This window comes from Megalopta genalis, chromosome 4, assembly GCF_051020955.1.
Source record: "Megalopta genalis isolate 19385.01 chromosome 4, iyMegGena1_principal, whole genome shotgun sequence".
In the NCBI taxonomy this organism is placed as follows: Eukaryota; Metazoa; Arthropoda; class Insecta; order Hymenoptera; family Halictidae; genus Megalopta; species Megalopta genalis.
Window position 1 is genome coordinate 30737608 of NC_135016.1, and position 25300 is coordinate 30762907.

At 40.7% G+C, this 25300-nt stretch overlaps 1 protein-coding gene across 13 annotated transcripts in view; it reads right to left on the bottom strand.

Annotated features, from left to right (window-relative positions):
* The window catches only part of Dscam2 (Down syndrome cell adhesion molecule 2), a 205638-nt gene that overhangs the window by 15562 nt on the left and 164776 nt on the right, over positions 1 to 25300 (bottom strand). For 8 of the 13 annotated variants that reach the window (XR_013033151.1, XM_033466704.2, XM_076520957.1 and 5 more), the window contains exons 8-22: positions 22737 to 22881; positions 21308 to 21459; positions 18661 to 18933; positions 15216 to 15515; positions 11265 to 11384; positions 9720 to 9893; positions 8940 to 9090; positions 8056 to 8204; positions 7840 to 7971; positions 7114 to 7414; positions 4244 to 4422; positions 3983 to 4152; positions 3774 to 3912; positions 3053 to 3170; positions 242 to 693 (exon numbers count right to left, since the gene is read on the bottom strand). Coding sequence is in view for 12 of the 13 variants with exons in the window: in XM_033466704.2 (XP_033322595.1) it covers positions 242 to 693; positions 3053 to 3170; positions 3774 to 3912; positions 3983 to 4152; positions 4244 to 4422; positions 7114 to 7414; positions 7840 to 7971; positions 8056 to 8204; positions 8940 to 9090; positions 9720 to 9893; positions 11265 to 11384; positions 15216 to 15515; positions 18661 to 18933; positions 21308 to 21459; positions 22737 to 22881 (2955 nt within the window). In the remaining variant the exon portion in view is untranslated. Of the gene's footprint in view, positions 1 to 241; positions 694 to 3052; positions 3171 to 3773; positions 3913 to 3982; positions 4153 to 4243; positions 4423 to 7113; positions 7415 to 7839; positions 7972 to 8055; positions 8205 to 8939; positions 9091 to 9719; positions 9894 to 11264; positions 11385 to 13520; positions 15516 to 18050; positions 18336 to 18660; positions 18934 to 21307; positions 21460 to 22736; positions 22882 to 25300 lie in introns of those variants that run through there. The other 5 variants (XM_033466705.2, XM_076520958.1, XM_033466702.2 and 2 more) reach the window with 2 other exon arrangements.

The following is a 25300-nucleotide window of genomic DNA, read 5'->3' on the forward strand; positions in this document are numbered from 1 at the left end:
CCAATAACCTCAAAAACAGCCGGCGACAAGCGAAGTAACAGAGTTAGTGGTGCCGGCGCCAAGCGAAGAAATATTTGCGGCCGGCAAAGTGCTAATTTATTACATACTTTCATACGACAAGCTTGAAAACATTATATTATAGCGCAGTTTCTAAAGATGTGCACATATTTGTTTAACCAGATTTATGCGATGAATTTTTACGAACATCGTAGGAGGGATAATGAATCGTTCGGATGCTTACCCTGCACAGTGAGCGTATAATGCAAGTTGTCGCTGCCTTGAGTGTTCTTCACCTTGCAAGTATAATTCCCGCCATCTTGGGACTGCAGATTCGACAGCACAAGCTCGCCCGATGGTAGAATTTGTATATTCCTAGCAGTGTCCGTACGTATTTGTTCAGCCGATCCCTTGAACCATTCTCTAGCAGGATCTCCGACCGCGTTGCAAGACAAAGTGGCGGATCCCCTCCATGGTCTGACTACGTGGCCCCCGAAAGAAGTGATTCTGGCTGGAACCCGGTTCGTCGGCACCTGTGCGGCTACCCTGGAACTTTGGCCCTCGCCTACCCGGGTGCTAGCCGTCACCCAGAACTGATACTCGACGTGTTGCTGTAAATCGGTCGCCTCGAAATAGGTGCTCGCGGCTGGCAGTTGTCTTTTACCGTGATTCAGTTCTTCACGGCCGTCTACGACCCTGTTGATATAACATTGTTTCACATTATTAACATTTTAGGCACGGCGCGCCACTATAGTGGCTTCCGCGGATGTCATCTCTCTGAACGACGCGTCACTATAGTGGCTTTCGCGGATGTCATCTCTCTGGACGACGCGCCACTATAGTGTCTAGCTCTAGTAACTCACTCGCTCATCGTTTGAACCAAATAATCGTCTTCATATGTATTGTTTCACACTTCTTTTATCTTCACATCGATTTACAACAGTCTACAGGGTGTCCCAAAAATGTCTCGTAATCCGGAAATGGCGGGTTCCTCGGATCATTTGAAGCAACTTCTTCCTTTACAAAAATTTTCTCCGAGGCGCCGTTAACGAGTTATTAACGAAAAACGGTGACGAATGAGAGGCGAGCTCAGTTGGCGCTAGGCGGCCGAGCCAACAGCACCAGCGGTCGAATCCCAGTTCCGCTGATTAGCTCGGCCGCCTCGCGCCAGCTGAGCTCACTTCTCATTGGTCACTGTTTTTCGTTAATAACTCGTTAATGGTGCCTCGGAGAAAATTTTTGTAAAGGAAAAAGTTGCTTCAAATGACCCGAGGAACCCGCCACTTTCAGATTGCGAGACATTTTTGGGACACCCCCTGTATATACAGTATCAGATTCTGTACAGTACACATCAGACTCTGCTGTCTAGAGAAATAGCCTCGCGCAGAATTCAGCCGCACCTAAAAGGTTAACTCTTTCGCGCCGAGCGCCGCATATATGCGGCATCCACTCGACGACTTGTGGGTCCGGGCGCCGCATATATGCGGCATCGAAATGAAGTGTATACAGAAGACGTAGACGTGTAATTTGTAGCAAAAATGATAAAAGAACGGATTCGCGGTACGAGTGCAAAGATTGCGATGTTGGCCTTTGTATAGATCATTGCTTTCAAATATATCGCACAGAATTATATTATTAGTTTGTACATATTATTATCTTTTAATAATTTGCGTCTCGTTATTAATTCTGTTAAACGTTTAATCGTTAGGCTTTGTAATTATATAAATACCTATGTTACCTATAATTTTGTAAGTCTTTTTAAATTAAAACTGTAAATATACTTGTTACATTAGAGCAACGATCGTTTTATTCGGCACAGTTATTATTTAAGATTTGGAGCAACATATATGCAGAAACCACGCGTATTGTGCATATTTCCGGAGCTAGTTTCCGTTCGGTGGCGGTACTTCGGCGAATGGAGCTGCCGCAGCGAAAGGGTTAAGGAATTCGAGCATTTCAATCTTTATCTGTAATCGTTAGATCGCGAATTTTGTGCATTTACGGCAAAAATGAGTACAGTAATTTCTCCTAGAATTCTAAGATTCGATCGTTTTTGTAGAACTCGGAGCAGTCGACAAAAGAAGGCAGCGGCCAGCGTGCCGCTGTACGTTAATATGAATACATAGTAATGTTAGAATAAAAACGACGACTTAACCTTTTTGTTTCTAATTTTTTGCCACGATTCGAAGGCAATTTAGAGGCTACGTGCCCGATTCGATGATCACGTACCTTGTAGCGCTGCGCGGTTTTTGTTATCACACCCAAACAGATCATTTTGCGTTGTCTTCCGGGAATTCGCGGCGCGTGCCGCATTACACGCTTGACCGATTCCGTCGACTTTTAGCATCGACGTGACAACGAATTACGTAGGCGTTGGATTAGCACAGGGAAATACAGAACAACCCGAAATTTGGCATTTCCGGAAGAAATTACTGTATCCGTAATGTGAAACAGTGGCAATATTAAAAACATTTGACACAAGATTTACGCAGCACAAAAATAGCTGTTTTATATTAGTTTATAAAAGTAACAGTAAGACATTTATTCTGATTTTCTACAAGCGTTATCGTAACATTTGCCGTGAGTAACATATACATTGAATAGATAACTCTTAAATGTATCTTTACGGATATGAATAAATTGAAAAATTATTATTATAAATTAAAAAATTAATGACTCGTCATTTTGACGGGTTCCGTAAATCTATTGTTAATGAAGTAGATATATTACTTGTGATCGTTTAATTTGCGGACTTTCGGATAAACTTTTCGACAATGACAGCGATTTTATGCAAACATCGGAAAGTTTTTTAGGTCATCGTAGTTTAATTATTTCTCTTTGTATTGTTGTTTAAAAGAAAATTAATAAGATTCTTTGAGATACAACGAGCCTATTATTCAGCTTCCGGTAGGTAAAGTATTAATAAATGTTTTTAAAGATCATCGATTTTTATGTTGATAAATCAATTACGATTAGATCGTGTGTATTAGAAGCAGACAGGACAATTTCTTTGTCCCTTGATATTTTTCATAAAATAGTATTATCAAGTTACTACCTTGTGTATAGATTGTATTTTGTAATATGTCCATTCGGTTCGAGGGGTGGAAGCCAAGAGATGAATAGCGCCTGCGGCGAACTGACCACCACTTTTATGTCTGCTGGGCTACCTGGTACTGTACGAAGAAATGAATTTTATTAAATATCTATCTAATATTGACCGGGGAGATCGATATATTTACTCTCCAGGTGCTTTATTTATTTTGAAAAGTGTGCACCTCGGGGTTCAATTAGTTTTAAGCGACGACGAGTGCACATACTCGAAAAAAACAGTCGCGAACTGCACTTGTTATAGAATTGAAAAAAAAGTTATAACAAAGTGACAGTTGTTTCTAGTTATTCCTTTTCGTAAAATGCATATTTTTATTGTTCGAAAACTTAAACTTATATAGTTTAAGATTCGATTAACACGGATAAAGAATATTTAGAATTTAAAATGTTTTTATATATACTATAAATAATCAAATATTTGGGGAAGAGAACATTAGAAATTTAATTTGTTTTTAGAGAAAAGGATAACATGTTAAATTCTTGTTCTTATTTTATGTTAATATTTCATTGTTGCCATCCTATAATATGTGTTGAAATTGCGAATGCGTTTCATATAAATTCTATTTTAAATAGCACCCGCCATTTGACAACAAATTTTCATTTGTTCACGACGATTATATTAACGTGAACATGGACTGGTTTAAAACTACGTGACGAAGAACCATTACCGTCTTCCTCGGTCTGGCAGTACGTGATCGTGGTGGGTTCTCCATCGCCAACTTTGGTGAAAGCGAGGACTTGAATAGTATAATTCGTGAACTTTCTTAAGCCCGTAAGGACAGTGGTCAGGGCGCTGGTCTTCCGCACCTAGCAAGAAAGACACAATTGAGAACTTCCGAGCGAGACAACATTCTCTTAACGAAACAGTTCCACTAACTTCCATTTCATCGACGCTGCGCCACACGTCCGCCAAAATTGGTTCATAGTGTAACTTGTACCCTTGAATAATACCGTTGCTGTGCGTGTTAGGCGGCGGCTGCCACGATACTTGAAGGGATTGCGAAGTTAACGCAGCGCATCTTACGTCTTCCGGCGGCATGCTGGGTACTGAACATATTTTGTTTATCGTTAAACATCGTCGCAACGTTCCGGACGTTATTGGACTCTTCGCCTTTCTTCTCCCGCGAACATTACTCACCATCTTCCAAAGTTTGCGTGAGCAAAGGTTCAGAAAGCGGTCCGGAACCAACTTGATTATACGCTTGAACTACCAAAGTGTACTTTGTGTAGGGTCGAAGGCCTGTTAGCCGAAGTTCGGCGCCTCCTTCTTCTCCGTCGCCGGATACGGAACTGAAGTTGTACGAGGGATTTGAAGAGCTGAAAGAAGATTCCTAACGTAATGGAGTTCCGAACTCGAAGCGCTAAACGCGTTCCGATCTGTTTTGTACGATTAAATTTTGATCACCTTATTACGATGCACATTATTGCGATGGTCTGCCTTTCGTCTTCAATTACTTATTATTACATATTATAATTTATTATTATTATTGTATATTATTATTATAAATTATTGATATATATTATCTTAAATTATTAGCTATTCACGTTCGAAATTATTAATAGACTGCAGATTTTATGCATTTACAATGAAAATAAGATAACAAAGACATTAAAAGAATTTAAGAATAATCGCAATATTATTTTCAATTTATTACATTTCAAAATAATATCAAATATGTTATATTTTGTGTTTTTAGAATATCATTACCAACATTTTACTACATCGTATATTCAGTTTGTATATGTTTATTATCTTTAGAAGTTAACTATTGCAAAGTTAAATTAAATTATACATAAGCCACTCGAGCAAATTAAAGTCGATTTGGAGGACTAGAAATAAATAAGACACGGTAAATATAATGATTATGATAAAAATAATAATATTTTAAAATCATTAATATTATACAGAGAAAAGTGTAAACAGAAAATATTTATATTGAGCGAAGATCTGCTACCTAAGTTGATTCTTCTATAATAAAAATCTAATTATTATGTGACGTTCGAATCGAAATATCTGGCAAAAATCCGAAGGTGAAAAATTCCTTAAAAACTGCTAAATCCCTAAAAACAACTAAATTCCTTGAAACAACTAAAAACAGAAAAATACAAAAAAAAATAAATAAAAAGGGGAAGACGGAAAGATAAAAAATGAGAAAAAAGTGAAAATAAACCGACAGAAAAATTGATGAAGAGAATAAAAGAGGGAAAGCACGATACAGAGATATAGAAAGACAGAAAGGGAGACAGTGGATTAGGGAAAGGGTGGCGGAGCGCTGAAAAGTGCGCAGCGGAAAGATTCTGCGATGGGATTCCGGGATCGAAGGAGGCGATTCGAGAGACGGGGCGGAAATATACGGGGATCAGGGGGCAGTCGGGGTGCGGGAGAGTATCGCGGAATGCAATCGGAATGCCGGTGCTTACCGACCGACCGTTCGGTAATGGCTACACGTGTACACCTCGGACGGTACACGCGCGAAACCCCCTATCCACGCGAGCCCTCCGCTCGCCTCGGCGGTGCCCAAGACCTAAACGAACCTGCGAATCGTCCGCGCCTGTGATTCTGCCACTTTGCGCGCGGTCGCAGCATCGCTCGACCTCCGACAGTTCCGCTAGTCCAACTTTAACGAGCGGATCCGATAAGAACGCTGGCAAAGGGGTGCTTCGACAGGATTTTTTGGGGACGCGATAAAGAGGAGGACAGAAATCTGCTGTTCCCCAGAATTTATTGTTAAAAAGATTTGTTATTTATGTTATGTTATTTTTCGTTGCAGCAGGTACAGTAGGTTAAATAAATGGCGTTACCGTTTAGTGTGCTCTTTATGAAAATAGAGTACGATCATTGGTTGTTTGTTCGAATTTTAAAGGCCCGGGTCAGATCAGCCTGCACTCCGAGTTGATTGTCGCTCTGCAGTTGTGCGATCGGACATTAGCCAAACCAAATTAAAAATATTTTCAACCGTCAGGTTGAGCTCGCTGTGGTGTAGCTTGTTGGTTGGAAGAGAACTGTGACGCTAGTAGTGAAAAATGTCGGAAGCTCGAGTTGGTGTTTCGGTCTATCAACTACTCCTGTGTCTTAATTAACTAAGAAATCAACTGAAAATACACTCCATTGCCTTTGTACGTGCCTTATCTACTGGGCTTCGGTTGTGAATTTTCGATTCGAGCTCTATATCTCTCGATATTTACGAAAAACTGTTAGCGGCGGCCATCTTGTGTCGTCTTGCGCGTGAATTGACACCACTCTGGCCGAATATTGCAAATATCTCCGCAATAACTGCAAAACGGATATTTCTACAACCGAAGTCCAGTCGTTTAGACTTTTCGGAATCTAAATTTTCCACTTGTGAACTGCATACTTCGATATTAAAGCGTCAGTTTTGGTAGATAGAAACCTCTAAAACTAATATACGTATATGGTTTTCTTCTATGTGTGGCTCGTCATAGTGTGCGGCGACCCGGGCCCTTAATTTTTGAGTTTTTCACTGGAAACGTTTGTCTGTAATCGATAAGATGCAGTGGGTTGACTGTGGTCTTTTCACTAGCAACGTTTGACTATGGACGTTTCACTGAAAATGTTTTTCTATGAATGTCTTACTACGAATGATTATTATGACTCTAACAGTTTTACTATGAAATAGTTTACTAAGAACGTTCGACTATGAATGAATGAAAGAATGTTTTACTATGAATGTTCCACTTTGAATATTCCACTAGGAATATTTTGCTATGAACATTTCACTATTGAACTTCTTTCTATGAACGTTTGATTATGAACGTTCCGCTAAGAGTGTTTTACGAATCGGTTGAAAATATACAATTCAATTAAGGTAATCTCGTTTCGAAGACAAAGAAGTTTTAATAATATCGGAGTACACGTGACATTATTATTCAAAGTGGATTTTCTCTTGGATATAAAGTCGGACACAACGACTTTCATTAATATTTTGAGAGCGAATGAATAATCCACGGAACGCGCATCAAATTAGTTAGAGTGTTCGGTAAACTCACCTTGTTTCTCTGTAGCCGACGTTGAATCCTTGAATATCACCGTGTCTGAGTTCAGGTAATGGCGGCGACCAGGAGATTAAGATTTCAGAGGAGGACAGAGCCCTTGCCGCAAGTTTAATTGGCGGACCAGCCGGTCTTTCTGGCTCCGTCCTGACGATTAGATCCGCGGATGGCACAGACCTACCTGCTGGCCCTTCAGCTATTACACGAATAGTGTACCTAGTAGCTGGTTTTAGCTCGTCGATAAGGGCGGCGTACGGAAGCGGCGGCCCGGTGAATTCTTTCTGTTGCCACAGTCCACCTGTCGTGTGTGATCGATCAACATTAATTAAAGTCCCCTCGCGGAAAATACTTTAATAATAAGCGGCAAAGGTTTAATTTTGCCGGAGAGAAGAGACAGTTTAAACTGCTTATATATTTGATTAATTTTATTATAAAATCTGCATAAAAATATATTTGCGGTTGCAAGGAATATATTTTCACTTTTGAGATATTGCCGCTTAACATTCTGATAAGTAATTCTTCATTTTCACTTCGGTTCAATTGCACTATATTTCTCGGGTTTATCGAGGAACTTATTTCATCTAGTTCGCTACGACATCGCTATTTTACTTTTGACCATTAATTTACGAATACGCTATCCGAATTAATTAAACGATATATATTTTCTCTATTAAAAATTGCACATATTTTCTACGAAAAAGAACGAAACATAGTAATATTTACCAGTGCCTTCCTTGTATTCGAGAATGTATTTTGTTACTTCGCTGGTGTCTTGCGATTTGTGCTGCCACTTCACGTTGATACTGCGACTGGCAACCATTGCGGTTTCCAACGAATTCGGTGGATGTGGCGGCTCTAAAGTGAGAGCGAAACGATCTCATCGTTAACAAATACGAAATTCATGTTTTATCCAACGGGTCAAATCGATCTTCATTTTACCTTGCACGAGGAGTTGCACCAATTGCTGATCACGGCCATATAGATTACTCGCTTGACAAAAGTACGCTCCGCTATCGGACGCCTCTGCATTCGATATTTGTAATTGAGCTATTACACCGTCCGGCGTTACCTCCCGTTTCACCGTAACCCTTTAAATGCCATAAAAACGTTTACGGAAAATTCCGAGTGTACCGGTATAAATTAGTCTAGCATTTTCATTTTTACGTAGGGCGATCTGTCCAACGAAAGAACACCCCTCGGTGAACGAACATCTCCTATATTTTATGAAAAAGTAACTTATATGGAAGCACGAAAACCTTTTTTTGCTTAAGATTCATTTCACAATACATTTGTTTAATTAGCAGGCTGTTCTAAACGTGTTCAACGCGTTGGAGGTAATAATTTGTATTTTAAGATACAATATTATTCACTGGAATTCATTCGTTAAACATTTTTCTCCGATTCATTGTTAAACGTATTTTTCACAAAATCTCATGTTACACTTTTAAACGATGCTATAATTCTGTCCAGGGATGTGTGCAGGGATTTAGCGGTAAAACATTTCGATTACGATAACATCATTCAACGATGATTTGTGAATGAAAAATATAACCTAAGTATTCATTCGCTGGACAAGCCACTCTATCATCTTGTTCACCGACGTTAATAATTTAAAGTCTCTCTTTTGAACAATATAATTTTATAATACCGTATTCTAAATTATTCTAAATTAGTTCAAATATGTCGCGTAATATTTTCGACGCTTATTTTACTCGAAGAACCGAGATCGAATTTCACAAGTTCTTCGTTCTACAAATTAATAGATCGTAGCCTTCGAATTGCCAGATTTCCGTGTAATAACTTGCAACGTAAATTAGCTTTACCGGTAGTTCGTCGAGGGGTTTAACTCAATTTTTCCACCCTTTAGCCAAATGACGGTGACTGGCGTGTCGCCGTGTACCTCGCAATGTAACGTCGCGGTGTCACCCTTTTTCACGGTGACGAGCCTCGAAGGTGCCGCGAAGTATGGAGAAGCTATTAACATAACAAAAAAGATGTAAGTGCTGGAAGTCGCATGCATCACTCTGCCTTACAGGAAAAGCCGGTTACTAGCGGCACGTTTCCGTTATGATAGAGTAATTCTGACATATTGGGGTTCCGTTATGGATAGTCGGCAGATTGTTGCATCAATATTGACTCTTACGATATAATTTAAGGTTCGTCTTATTAATCCTTTGCACTCGGGTGTTCCCACTCGGGGAAAATAACGAGACTATACTTGATAATTATGAAACTTTCAAAATTGGAAATTTTTGTTGCGTAAGATCTGTATGCAATTTTATATTAAATTCTATACGAATAGATAGAGAAAGTATTTTTAACGTTATATCGTCTTACGTTTCATTCGAAGCATTACACTTTTTGAACATTTCTGTTTTATGAAAATAATCTAGGTGCAAAGAGTCAAGCGTCCCATCGAGTTAAGATCCATGATATCTGATCGTAAATAATATTTTTCCGACTTCGCACATTCGCTTCCGTTTAAAATATTTGACAGACGACATTCGCTAGTCGCGACTAGATCTACGATTATTACTCCGGCAAATATTGTACAGCAATTTAGTATCGGCAATTTACAATCAGAAAGAGTTAATGAGACTCACAGTTCACTTTCAATTGGACCACTTTCCCGATACCGCTTCCAATACCGTTGCTAGCTTGACAGAGATAGAATCCTTCCCTGTCTTCTTTCACATGTTGCAGAAGCAGGGAACCATTGCTGAGGATTTTCGTGTAATCTCTCTCCCGCAACTCCTCGTATTCACCGGACTTGCTTCCTGCCCCGCAAAGATATCGATCCATGAAATCAAGCCGGGGTTGAATATATTTTTCAAAAACACTTTTCAAATTTGATCGCGGCAAGCCACAGAATTTGGTTCGACATTTCGCTAAATTTGAAACCGTCTGTTCGTCCTCGTATAAATGTTTCCTATTGGTCCAACAATAGGAACGAAATAGAAAAGTGGTAAAAGGTTCCTATAGATACTATATTACAAGAGTCTATTTCAAGAGATACGCTTTGAAAATTCCGTCGCGTTAAATACGGTTACCAGACGGTCCATAAATTTTCTAAATGTTCAACATTTATATAATAAAATTACGCGAAAACCGTACTGTCAAGCATTTGCTTGTTCCGTTCTATGCGAATGTTCTACACCAGGGGTGTCAAACTCGCGGCCCGAGATGAACACTTTTGATGTCAAGTATCAGGACGTAAACAATAATTTAACTTTATATATGTGTTTATTACAATGTACTAGTCAAAATAAAAATATTTGTTTCTATGAACATTGATTCTTTTTTTTTGCGGCCCACCTAAAGTTAAGCATTGTTTATTTGGCCCAAGTTAGCTTTTGAGTTTGACACCCCTGTTCTACACTTTTAAGTGTATTCTGTTAAAACAGCACATCGTTCGATACATCCTGTAGTATCAGCTTGAACCATTCATCGTACGAGTATACTGAACGTCACTTTTCACGTAAACGTTATTGCCGAATAAGGATAATCCAGTTTATCTATGCAACGCACCGTAACTCTCGTCTACCAGGTTCGTAAGTGTCTCGTTTACAACGCTAGAAATACTAAACCACTCAAAATGATTGATCTCTGGCTTCGTCTTTCACCGTTATTGAAATTACAGAAATGTTCTATGAGAAAGTCCATAAACTTCTTTACCGAAGCATCGTACAAATGGTATTAGAAATCGTAAAAAGTTCGAGTAATTTCTCCCTAATACGCGCTCAGACTGCGCAGAAAAATAGACAATTTGGGAAGAGAACATACGATTATTCGAGCCTCGCGGCACGTTTTCATAATTACCGATTGTCAACGACTATAAAAACGGGACGCAAAGTTCGAGTTGTCGTATCTGTTCTTCCCAAGTTCTCCATTTTTGTGCGGAATCTGTGAGCGCGAGTTAGGGACTTACAACTTACTGTAAATCCAATCTCGTTATTGTTACAAAACCATATAAATTAGACGCGTTTAGTTTGGTACTTCTAGCATCAAGAACCTTTTGAACAAAAACGATTGAGAAACGCTGCTGCAGGACCGAAATGGCTGCTCGCAATTGTTCCGCGCCGGTCCGCGTAGGAGTTGCACGAAAATGGGGTTCTCGTTGTTTATTCATAAAATTACGGAGTTCTCACCCGTGGCTTTTTTCCAGACGATGGTGGGGGTCGGTACGCCCTTCGCTTGACAGTGCAAGGCAACGTGCTTGTTTCTCTCGACGCTGACGTCCGTCGGCTCGACGATCCATTGCGGCGGCACTGAAAACCAGAGCGAGCAGCTTTACGCGGGTCCGTCGCGCAGCTCCTATCCAAATTATCTTTTTTTCTTGTTTCGTTTCTTTCTTTTCTTTACTGGTCGTTAGCGATTTAGAGACAGGTACGTTGTGACAAAGTCGTGAAAAGCGCGGTCAAAGAAGAGCTCGTCGACGGTGCGGCGCGACGTCGCCGGAAGTGGAAGCGAACCGAGAGATCGTATGTATATACAACGAGATATATATATATATGTATATATATAGAGAGAGAGAAAGAGAGAAAGAGAGAGAGAGCAAGATACACTGTACAAAGAGAGAGAGAGAGAGAGAGAGAGAGAGAGAGAGAGAGAGAGAGAGAGAGAGAGAGAGAGAGAAGAGAGACAAAAAAAAGAGACAAAAATATGGAAATTCGACGGACGCGGCCTTTCGTCGACGAGGTTTTGTCGTTCCCGTGGTAAAACGATTCGTCCAGGATCGAGAGAATTTGAAGCGTGGCGGCTACAAAGGAATTTGTACGCGGCACAATTTTGACAATTTTCCGTTTCCCGTTATGGTGGATGGCAGTTCACGTTATATGAGAGAAAGTGACAGAGACATTTAGACAAAGTGAATGAAGGTACGTGGGCGAGGTACAGTATGGACAGTGGGGTTATTTTCGGGGTCGATGCGAGGCGTGCTCGAGGGCCCGGCCGTTTTCTTCTTCGTCGAGTATACGGTATCGGTAAAAATTGCGGTCATTCCCACGGCAAAACGACGGACTTCTTCTACGGAGGATTCACCAATAAGCGGTTCTGTCTCAATACACCATAACACGTACGTACAGTAACCCAAGAGACCAAAAGAAGACAAAAAGAAAAATATATATGTCACAAGAAAAATCAAGGTACAGAAGAAGACAGGTGGTGTGCACAATAACGAAGCGTCTATCGAGATTCATTAATGTATAGATACTAGCTACGCTGAAGTTCGCCACTATGTGTGCAATCGTCTAATGCGGAGACCGGAAATGGTACGTGAATGTCGAGTGGCCGCTCGGACGCCGCGCATCGATGATGATGTCGAGAGTTTCAGGCTTGTCTTAAATCGTTCGGGTGTACTGTTTGGCGGGTTCTACTTTTTACGGTGGTGAAAAACGCTGCACAAGCGAGATACTGTGAGTGGGAAGTTCCAACGTTTTACAAGACGGCAAATACCGGCCACGCATTAACGCGTGCGACAATATAATATATATAGATATATATATGTGTGTCTGTGTGTATGTATATATGTATAGTTAGATCTATATGCGTGTAGGTGTACGTGGTTGCGCGTGTTCGTCTGTATTCTGTGCGTACGTGTGTTTCAAAGATGCGTGTTGTTGATGGATGTATGTGTGCAGTGTTCGGCAAGATACTTGTTCAAATAAGTAGAACTCTCCGAAGAAAAGGCGCAAATTGGGCAGGACGTGTGTAGGTTACGGAATGAGAGCATGTCGGCGGTAGACCGAAAGATATATCGTGGAAAGGCGAATAATAATATATATATGTATATATAGATATATATAAGTACCCGCTTCTAACGACTAGTTCGATGAATACGAATTTAATTAATAATAATACGTACTACTAGCCTACATTACCGGGTCGCATGGAAACGACGGGGCGCGCACCCCACCGGCGGCTCTACGATAATGGCGGCCGCGCCACGGACCAATTCGATCAAGTACTCTGACGGCGTACCATTTTACGGTCGTTCGAAAAATCGTTGGGTGTTTGGAGTCTCTTTGACACGTTCGAATCTCATTGGGAATAGTTTTTGTGCGCGTGCCCCGTGTTGCGCCGCGACCGAAGGAAATATAAAAAACAGCGTCACAGATAGAAAATACAGTGATAGGTAGACAGAGAGAGAGAGATAGGGGGAGAGAGATAGAGAGAGAGAGAAAGAAAGAGAGAGAAAGAAAGAGAGAGTGTGTGTGTTAGCGAGATAGAGAGAGAGAGACACAGTAAGAAAGCATGCAGAAGTGTTAATCGAAAAAAAGGGTTGCCTTCGAACGAGCCCAAAGGAGAGCCAGCGCATAGGTATCGTGAAAAATATATTACGTTCTGTTGGTTCGTGAGCAGTGTGGCACGTGCTCGTACTCGGGTGATCAAAGATAACACTTAAGTATAATAAGTAAGTAAATATATATATAATATATATATATGTACAGAGAAACACGTAAGGTGATGCAGACAAGAATAAAACCACTTCGCTACGTCGTAGAGAGAAGAGTCATGCAGATAAAGTGTTGAATGCTCACATACACGCACGCACGCAGGCCAGAAGAGAGTTTCATTTTCATGATCATGTACTTTTTTTCAGCATATGTAACTTTTTTTTTTACGTCAATCCGTATACAATATCATTTCATTTCATTTTGTTTGTTGATTTTGGTTGGTTGGTTGGTTGCTCCGTTTAAAAAACGAGTAAAATAAGGAAAGGTGCAAACTGTTACCTTTATTATTCGGTCAAGTCAAGCAAACCTCGGGGGGTCCACGAGATACCGACGCATTCCCAGAGAGCCAAAGCAACGTAAATGTAATACACACTGTGTCTGAGGAATGGAGCCACGGGATTCGAGGAGCCGGGAGCGATTCGATGACCAAAAGGAGGTTTTTCAATGATGAACGCGTGATCTCGCTCGGAACGGACTTCCGATCTCGTTTGTGTTTTTCTGTTTTCATTCTTTTCGTTTTTTTTTTCTTTCTTTTCGACAAGACTCGCGACATCCTGTCGCGTTAGCGGTCGATAATGGCAGCTCGAGAGATCCGTCGAACGCTCGTCTTGGATCCGGGCGAGAACACACCGATGATTAACGATGGTGACGCAAGGAATCGAATTAGTAAGCGTTATGATATGACGATGGTAAAATGGACGATGATATCGGTGATAATGAGAGACGGGAAATCCGATGGATTCGATGGGATACTGCGAGGGATCGGGTCTCTTGGGGCTGGTCTCGATCTCGACGTTCCATCTATTGGAAACTGTCCATAGTTTTTATTTATGTGCCGCGACTCGAAACCCCGGGAATATACTTCCATTTTCGACAGAACGGACAGGAAAGCATTACCGTGAAATTAAACGTCGTGTCTTTGAGTCTCGGGTCTTTGAGTGCGGTTGAAAAATTAGTGCTCCTCGGACTCGAGGAAATCCGAACTTCTTCGAAGGTACGAGCCAGATGTTCTCCACGATGTCTGCAGGATAAGACACTTCAAACAGATTCCCGGTACACGTTCCTTACATTTATCCGATGCAATCCCGATCTTATCTCAAACATCGTTCGAAGGAACGATCTGTTTTTCCAAAAGAAACAGCATCTCCGTTAAAATCGTTTCTTTCGAATGCGAATCGATCGAAACACCGTTCCACGATTTACCTAAAAAAAAATGTCCGACGTTTTCACGGGCTACGTAAAAATAGCTGCAGTCGATCCTCCGCAATAAATCTCCTACGTTTCGTCTCTAAAAATACCGTTTCAAATATCCAACCCTGTGCAGACACGAACGATCTCGCCGAGGCTCTTAAACAATTTCGACGGAACCGTCGGTGTTCGAGAGAAAAAAAATCAATTACAGCCACCGATAAAATATGTGGCTGGCGAAATGCGCAAGATCGAGAAGCTATTCGTCGGCTGAACGAGCGTCGAATCCAGATATCCGTCGTCGGAATAGTTGACGGTTCGCGCGTAGATCGTTCCTGAATGGAAAAGGCTCGAGAGAGTCGCGTCGTTTGCGTCAAGATCGATGACCGGAGATGACGGTGGTCGAGAGGGGTGTCTGGGATGACGATGGAAAAGGGTCGCCGATCATCTAGTTACCTTTTACCTGTAGCTTGGCCGTGTACCTGACCTCGGCGGCGGGGTTCGCGGCGACGCAGGTATAGTCGCCGGAGTGCTCGGCCGCGAGGTTCGTTATACTGAGGAGGCTTGAGTAGGAATCCAGTTGGGAGACGTTTGCGACGGAGGCCAGATTCGGCGGCAAGGGAAAAGGACTTTGGCCGTCTTTTAGCCAGGATATAGTTAGGGGTGGGTCACCCGCCGCGACCCCGCACACCGTCCGCGTCCGCATCCCCTCGGATAGTCCCTCTTGGAACGTAAATGGCTCAATAATAGGGGGTACTGGAAAAGGTCAAGAGAGAAGAGAGAACCATACGTGAGAGCGAGAAAAAGATGGCACCAAAAAAAATGCAAGAACCTTTTTTTTTTCTTGTACCGTGGTACAATTGCGTAATCATTTTATCTGTTCTTTTTTTTCGTCATATGATATCATGTATATATATATATGTGTATAAATATATACAATATATATATGTTTCGGTTCATAAAGTAGCGGCATGTATTTATATATTATATAGACAGTAGTACGTCCATGTATATGTATAGATATATATAGAATATAATATGTATATATATATACGTAGAATATGTACAATAGAGGCAGTATAGTAACGTAGCAATGTAGAGGAGAGAGAGGGTGGCCCCGCCGCGGACCTGCCCCTGCCGCCCTTAAACACCTTATACATAGAAGTTTGGCATCGCATACTCACAACACATACGCTCGTTCTCAACGCAAGAGCTAGCATTCGTCGACCCTTCCAAAATCATTCCCTTTCACTTTCGAGAAATTATTTTGTTACTTGGGGTGCACATCGGTCTGGCGAGAAACGAACTGGTCCGTCTCAGTCCTGTTTGATTGTAATTGGCATTACGAATAACTGTAATTTAGGCATGCATTACAGATAATTAACCTTGCGACGTTTATACGTTGACCTCTTAGCTTCTTTTCGCCCACCTGGTTTCGTTTAGATTTCTTATTAACAAGACCGCATTTATGCAAATTCCGTGCAATTTTTATTATATTGCAATGTATGTTCGAATAAATAAATTCGTTTACTATTCTTTGATGTTTAGTCGACGAATTTAGTTGTCATTTTGTTGGATGGTATTTCAGAAGAAGAAAACTAGTTGCACACTATCTGTCACAATATTTGAACACTTCGTTCCGATCACCGAACCGTTGCGATTAGGCCCTGCGTTTTTAGCCTATTTCGCATTCGATACAGTTTTTACTTTGTTCCTAATTTATTGAAAGTATTGCTGTGAAATTGACAAATTTCTTACTTATTTTCTTTTTAGTTTGACTACGAATGTATGAATTTATATAAATTTCGTTTCTTGCAATATCTTTTAGTGTTCGACCACTGTGTGCACATCGAAAATGTAGAACTAATTCGTACGTTATAGTATTTGCGATCTTTTTCTAGAAATTTTTATTATAAAAAGAAAAATACGAATGAACGTAATAATATCCAAAAATAGACTTTTTTTATACGGTTTCATATTTTTAGAACATAAGAAACAGGACTGATAATTCCATATAAGCGTTAAATCTTTAAGTTCCCAGTTCCCGGGTCGATGTTGAACCAGTGTTTCGAAGGCATCGAAATAAGATGCTGTTCGATCGATATCAGTAAAAAAACCAATTTTATAAACAACGTATTGCCATTTGTATCGTTCACAAGTATCTGGATATTTAAAATTTTCACAATTTCGTCGATATACGATACTTTTAAAATAATCGATGTTCCTAATTTATATCGTTCCGAGACAAACAAAGATCGCAGATCGATAAATAAAAAAATGTAGTACATACAGTACTACAATTTTGCACTTGAAGTTAGACTCACGGAGCGATGCAATGCTTATTCTCGATTTGCTGAAATTACTTCGATAACGAAAAAAATTCACGTTTTTCTAAAAAATTTCTTTAATCACGCAATTCCGCGTTCGCAGTGACGGAAACGGATTGAACAATTGCCGCGACATACAGCGTGCCTCGACGATTTCCTTCTGAAAGAAACCAACTGCGTTCCTTCCCCATGCAAAATTTTGTTGAACACACTTTTGTCCAAAGCGTCGCGACACGGACGAGTATACGAACCAGGCAGTGAATCGAGCCGAAAACAATCATACCAGTTGTTTCGTATGAATTTCAAATCGCCAACACGGTCGCAGAGCCCAGTGAAACGAGAGGAACGACGAACGTTCGGCTCGGGAGAAATCGCGGGTTTTCGAAGAGTCGATGCAAGGACCGAGGAAGAAACGTGGGAGATAATAAGTGGCAGGTCTCGTGCAGGAGGATGAGCCACGCTAAGCGTGAGCTATCATCGAGAACACGTCCTCAGGTCTCTACGTTCCTGAGTGACGTTCGAGGCGTCGTAGTAAAATCCTTCTCGAATGAACACGCGCAAGTACCGAGCGAGCCGGTCGGTTTTGGGACCAGAGAGAATCGATCGTCGCATTATAGTCCACGTCGAAAGCTATTTACAGCGGCGACAGCAGCGCAAACACTGGACACAGAGATCCCTGGACGGGGAGCAAACGCGAAGACACGGCTGTACGAAATTATGGTACATCACCGCGGGTCCCACGCGCGGTATTCGAAACAAACAACAACAACAACAAATTACACCGGGCACCGGTTGTTCGGTTTTCGTGATCTTTGCTTTTTTTGTTTTCTGCCTCCGGATCCTCGCGCGCTTCATTCTCGAGATTATTGGGCGACCGTGAACGCACTCGTACTCTCACTCGCTCGGATTTCGGGCGGGCAGGCGGTCGTCGGGCAAAAGTGAAGGGGGCCTAGAGGAGGATTACCATGAACCACAAGCCGCTGCGTGTGTGATACCTCTGCGGCCAGATTACGGGCCACGCACGAGTAGTTGCCGTTGTGATCTGGAGATAAACGTTCAATCATCAGTATGCTATTGTACTGGTCCACATTGGTGACACTGACACGCTCCGATGGACCCATCGATCGTCCGTCCTTGAGCCAGGAGATCGAGAGTGGCAGATCGCCCCTGGTCACCGAGCATGTCAACGTGGTGCGCTCGCCGAGGTGTAGATCACGATCTGCCGTGAATGGGCTAATTTTGGGAGGAACTGGAATAATAACAACAACGACAGCTCGTGAGCACGAGAACCATACACGGCGATCAAACACCGTATCCCTGGTGTGCCGGGGCCTGTCAACGGAATCCTAGAAAGTTGCTTTCCCTTCCTCTTTTTTACTCTACCGCTGCCTCGAACCGATCGATCTTACTTAGATACTTTTCTTTCCGTTTGCCCGTCGGTTTCGTTCCTTTACGTTCCTCTTTGAGTTAAGACGTTCGATTGGCATATCGTCCACGTCCTCTCTCGTCGGTCTCCGGTTGTCGGATGCCGTCTGCAACAATCGTAGAATAGGGAATCGAATATGAGGCCTTACCGATCACTGCAACGTCGCCAGATCTTCTCGCGTTGTGGCCCTGCTTGTTCCGCGCCGAACAGGTGTACACCCCCGCGTCGCCCTTCTTCTGCACGCTCGTGATCAGTAGGGTGCCGTCCTTCAGCACCTTCTGGCGAAGATCGTCCGGCAGCTCGCGATTCGCCCGCTCCCACTTGATCTCCTCGATCGGGTAGCCGGCGACAGGACACTTCAACCGCAGCGTCTCACCCGCGACGGCGGTTACCTTCGGGATTAGGCGGATGTATGGAAGACCTGTAACGAGAGATTATGCACTTGGTTAATTATTCTAGTCTAGTTTTCGCTTATGCACTTGGTACTTTGCAGACTTACGCTACCGTGCCAAAGTATTAGGTCTACCGGAAAGTTCTGTCCGTTTTTGAATTGAAATATAACACAATTTTCATACATTTAATAATATTTATTGTAGAATATACTTTCCATCGTTACTTATGACTTCTCTTGCCAGCGTGATGGCAACTTGTAAATGCCATTTTTCAAAAATGATTTATTTTTAGAGGCGAAGAACTCAACTAGTGCTTGGTTGACATCAGCTTCAGTTTTGAATCTTTTTTCCTGTAAAAAGTTTTGCAAAGAGAGAAACAAGTGATAATCGGAGGGTGCTAGTGTCTGGGGAGTACGGTGGATGCGACAGAATTTCCCAGCCTAGCTCTGCGATTTTCCGACGAGTCGCCAAAGCAGCATGTGGTCTGGTAACCATGTTTTCACGATCGCGTCTCGCTTAATAATGACACGAGACATCTTTGTTTCAGCTTATTTAGGAGAGTACATGTGTGTAAATGCAATGATAAAGAGAGATAGTCATATATGTCTGAAATCAACATGTGCATATGGATTGAAATTTGAAGTGACACTATCGGACAGAACTTTCCGGTAGACCTAATATTTGGATACTTATTATTATTATTATTAACCCTTTGCACTCGAGCGACGGTGACTCTGAGACACCGCTAAACTCGTTACACCATGTTCCAAGATAATTTTTATACTGTGAAAGCTTAGATATAAAAAGAATTGTTAAAAGTCTAACTGTTGTACGAGTCACAAAACTCGATTTCGCTTTGTCATATAAAATGGAAATACTACAAGACAGAAAAGTTGATTGAAATTTACAGTTAAAATAGTTTCGAGTGCAAAGGGTTAATATCTTTGTCTCAGCCTTGAAATTTGCACTCGGTTTGGAATTCTCTTGTGCGTATCTATCTCATCTTACGAATTCTTTCTTTTCATCAATTAAAACTTGAAGCCTTATTTACTAGATTGTATTATATTTTATTATTTGAACATTAATGAACTTTGCTATGAAGCACGAAATCGATAATTATTTAATTGGAAACTGTCCAATGAAATTGTGCCCAACGTTTTTGTTTCTGAAGAACGTATACAGTTAATATGAGAGTATTGAAATTATGTTTAATGTTGTCGTATGTGTATAGAAGTTGCTATAATTATAGTTGAATTAGATTGAACATTTTAAATGTACAAACAACATTTGTTTTTTTGCGATTTATTTAGATAATACTCTTGTAGTTCTTATCTTATATTTTTTAATTATTTTTGCACGCAGAATATTATGCGATCTGAAATGATCAAGATAAGACTATTGCGGATATGAAATTGTCAAGGCTATTAAATACTCTTCAGTGTTTTAGATATATTAGAAATTTTGTCTTTTGTTTAATAATTCGTGTAATCCCTGTCATGACATTTCCGAGTAGAAGTAAAATTAATTATCGCGGTGCATCCATTAAATTTATCTTAATTAATTGTGAATCATAAAACTGCGTCCAATTTAGCGATGCATCTTTGAGAAGAAAATATATATGCAAAATTATTTCCTTTCCATATTCCCATTCGAATAATTGCATTTCTCTAATTAATATATGGAGTGTGTTATGCAATTGGGCCTGGTTATACCTCGAATTCGGTAAGAGACGGAAAATAATGTGGACCGAAAAGTTCAATGGTTTCGTAGTGGTTATTTTGCAATTGCTGCATTTTATAGTTGCAAGAATGCAATCGATAGAACGCAAATGCACCTTTTGCAAATGAAATTGTATATTTTAGTTTACCTGTGTCTATCAGCAACGTTTAAAGATCCATTTTATGAGCCGTCTCGTATTTTTTTATCGCCAATTTATGTGTTAACAATATGTTAATACGTTAACTCATAAACGGCTTCTATGCATTTTTTAAATTGCTAGTAATTTTTTATGCCAATAATTTTTCTTCCACAGTTGCTTCTATTTGAATTTGAGATATACGATGTGGCTTCTAATTTGTTACTTACCGAATTCGAGATATATGCAAACTTTATACTAAACGTTCGTATTTGATGCTAATTCGTTCGCATGCGATTTGCAGTATATTTGTTGTTACGCTAATCGCGAACGAAATCAAAATTTAGATACCGCGAAAATGTTTTGTGATTTATGCTTAAACATAGCGAAAATGGTGGATCGGTATGAAAATTCATTTAACGAAGATAAATGTGCCACCTGGACGGTGGGGCTAATTTTATAGTGACATAAACTCCGTATACGAATGAAATTAGTTATCCTCAATGTTCTCCTAAAGACTTTAATCGTGGAAGTTAGGATTACTGTACCGTAAACGTTCAGACGAGCAGCATGAGTGGCTTTCCCGGCCCTGTTTTCGGCGGTGCAAGAATATTCGCCGCCGTCCTCCACCATCGCGTGGCTGATATTGACGTGGGATATCACGTCCCCGTGGACTGTCACGTATTGACCTATGACGTACCTGTGAACATGCAGCAGAAACTTTTTGTAATTCGATTGAAAGTTATTTTTTGTATTTCCAACGTTTTCCGCAATAGAGCACTGTTACAGTCGCGTCGGAAAGTATGAAACTTGTCTCTTGAAACGTCCACTTCGGAACGTCTTTAGAACGTCTTAAAGACGTCTCGTTTCAGATGTCGAAACGACGTCTGGCCCGGGACGTCTTTTTAAATGTCTTAAAGTTCAATATTATTAGTTTAAATAATTTATTTAAATTTGTTCAAATAACGAATAATTAGTTTTATTGTTCGCTTAAACGTCCAAATAAGAAATATATATTTATTTAAATATTGCCCAACACTCTGGATATAGAAACTGAGTAGAAATCTATTTCATTCATCGATAATATTAATAAGTTGAAAACTTACGGATGAAATTCAAAAATTTATCTAGTTCAAAAATATTAATGTTGTATTTTTAAGGGCGTATTTTTGCGACTGAATTTTTAATCGCGAGCATCGAGTTCGCTAGCGTTCATCAATCAATGCACAAATCTCCCACCATGTTATAAAATAACGGAAGTTTTCACATTTTTGTTCATCTTCACGCACTGCGAGCAAATAACTTTCCACCTGTGGTCGTAAAAAGAATTTTTAATTACGTAGCAGCGATGCAATATCGTCGTTCCACTAAAATAGCACGATTAAAATGGAAAATATTTTTCGATTTTGCTCGGGGGCACGCGCAAACACGGTCGAGGCAATGTTCACTCCAGAATAGGATGGAAGTAAATCACCATTCGACTGCGGATCTTTATGTAATCGTGTATTTTCATACTCAATTTAACGAGAACTAAAATAAAAGAGTAATTCCTTAACTCCTAATTTTACGAAAACTAATTCCATTCTTCGACTAAAAGATTCCATATAGTGAAAATTAAATGAAAATATTATTAATTTTTATCGGTACTAATTTTACGAAGACTAAAGTAAAAGAGAGATTGCTTCGTTTGACTAAAAGATTCCTTGTAATGAAAATCAAATAAAAATATTATTAAATTTTGTTGGCACACATGATTTCTCGTATTTTGGAAATGTACAAAGATCCGCGATCCGATTGTCATAGAGACAAAAGTAGAATCTTGGCAATTATTTTTCAAAAGTTACAAGATCGCAGATTTTCTTACTAGTTTATGTTCGATGTGTACGAGCAACGTAAAAATTCAGAGGGGTTTAATCGTGTTCTGGATAATGTTTCTTTTTAGTACTCCATTTGTGGTGTCGCATAAATGCAACTTACCTTCCATTCGTTGGCAAGGGAAAACCATCCAAGGCCCAAGTGACTTGCGGCGTTGGGTTTCCTGCCGCGGAACATTTCATGGATACCGCCGGTCCCGGTTGCATTGTTTGCGAGATGAACGAGTGCAACAGCATCGGTGGCGCATCTGAAACAATAAAAAAAGGCACACGTAAATAAAATTTGAACAAGCACTTCTGAGTTCGCTGATTAAACTAACGGTGACTGTAAAAGACAATGAAAATTGCATTTTCCGAGTGCAAAAGACAAAGGGCAAAATTTTTAATTGAAAAATAGTAATAAATACATATATCGCCATTAGGAAACTACGGATTTTATATACGTAACTCTCCGAGTATTTTACTTAATTTCGAAAGTATAACTTTAAGCATTTGTGTATTTAATTATTTTTGAGAAACGGCGAGTGTATGCGATAGAATTATAACAAAATAATAAGAGTAATGTATGCAATGGGAAAATGTAATAAATAGTTGGTGAACATTTTCCCGTGCATCGTTACCAATGCGTAAAGTCTATCCGAGATCATAAACTTTTGTCCGCAACTGTAGATGCTCGGAATGCCACGGTTCTTTATGCTAATTTTTAATGCCATGGATGGTATTATAAAAACCGGGATAAGAAAAAATTTATTTCGTTGGCTAAGAGATTTTTTATAACAAAGAAAACTTATCAATGTTCTCAATTTTCATTAATCCCGCAAAATATTTAATGAAAACTTGATGCTACAGATAATCATCGATGTTTAAAATGCTTTACCTATTAACGTAGACGGGGTAAATATTTCCTTTTTTTAAAAAGTCTAATGGATAGAATAGTAAAGTAAAGTAAAGCCAACAGATTTTCTGACATTTGGTTTTCCCTTTTGGACGCGAAGGGATTGAGGTCAACTCGAGAAGGATTAATTTTCTGCCCGCGTAAGTGTATAAATAAAATAATAAAAATTGTTTAATGTTATTTAAATGAAATACGACGAATGTAAAATATAAATTTAACGCGGAAGTATCTATCTTTAAAAAGTTAATCGTACCGATTAATATTCGGACATTGGACTACCCTCTCCTAAGCATATTAGATGTTCGAGTCCATTTTGACCCAGAGTATAAGTATCGTTATCCGATGACCTACTTTCTCGCACTGAATTTAGATTTTCACATGTTTCATTAAGATTTACGGAAAAGCTAACGTGTCTGGAACGATCACCTTAAAAAGTACGTTGGCAAAATTGATAAATAAAATTACGAACGATCCTAAACATACCCGGTCGTATTTCCGTCAAAAAAGTTCGCCATTTGATTGTTAATGTAAACTTAAATAACACAAGCCAATGGGCTTTATAAATACAACGAATTACTTTCTGTATTCGTAGATCGACGAGCGGACATAAATCCGGTAAAGAGATTTCAAAATTTGCGCGAAGCTAAAAAGGAACGAACAGGAAACGAGAGCGTAAAGAAAAGGGGTGATACAACACGATTCGAGTCTGCACGAGAAAGGCTCCGAAACATTTTTCGTTGAGTAAGCACACACGTATCCCCGCTTTTCGATTATTTTTACGGGTACACGGCGCCATGAAACAGTAAAAAATCGGAGGCTTCAAACAGGCTGCACGTTCCTCCTCGACGCACACTCTTTCGCGAGCCCATTTCTCATCCGACACTTCCGCGAGCGGCTGTACACGCGACTTCAAAGAATCATCGGAATCACGGGTGCTCGAGAACAGCGGCTGGAAAAATATCGGAAGAAAAACGACGAGGAGAGCGAGCGAGCGAGAGAGAGAGAGAGAGAGAGAGAGAGAGAGAAAGAGAAAGCAGAGAAGGGACAAATCCTTTTTAACGCCGGAACCTCCACGCTCGGCTGAAGTCTCGATCAGCCGAGTAGTCGTGTTCTATTCGACCTGGTGTTGAAAGGAATAGAAAAAGGCGAAGTCGATGAAGAGAAGCAGGAGGAGGAGGACGAGGTAAAGAGAAAAACCTGAAGAAGCAATATAGAAAGAGAGAGAGAGAGAGAGAGGGGGGGGGGAGAGAAGACGAGGAGCTAGGTGATCAATCCGGGATACTCGCGCAGGTACAATGACCGCGGCGCAATCGAATCCATCTCGTTAAAAACGATACGTTGCGCCGTGACGGGCGGAATATCAACGAAAGTAGAAGAGCCAGATGGTTGGCGACGAAGAAAGAGGCTCGCGAGGCAAGAGCGTGAAAGACCGCCCGGAGATTCTTGATTCTGAAAGCCGCCACGGCTGCCGCGCATCGCGATAGAAAACGAAAGACAATGGGCTCGCTGCGACGGAAGCGCGGTGAATATTTTTTCTCTCTCGATGTTTCTATCTCGACAACATGGCGAAGGGAACGAACCACGGGGGCTTCGAACGTTCGCGCGAGGCGGGGCCAAGGGGAGCAGGGTCGGCCGAGAAGAAAGAAGGAAAAACCGTGGGACGGCGGGAACGAGAGTCCAAGATCGAAGCTTCCTCCGACGCGGTGGGACGAGAGGCTCTGCAAGGACGAGGGACTCTTCATAATTAAAAGTGTCGATTTCGTCGTCATTAA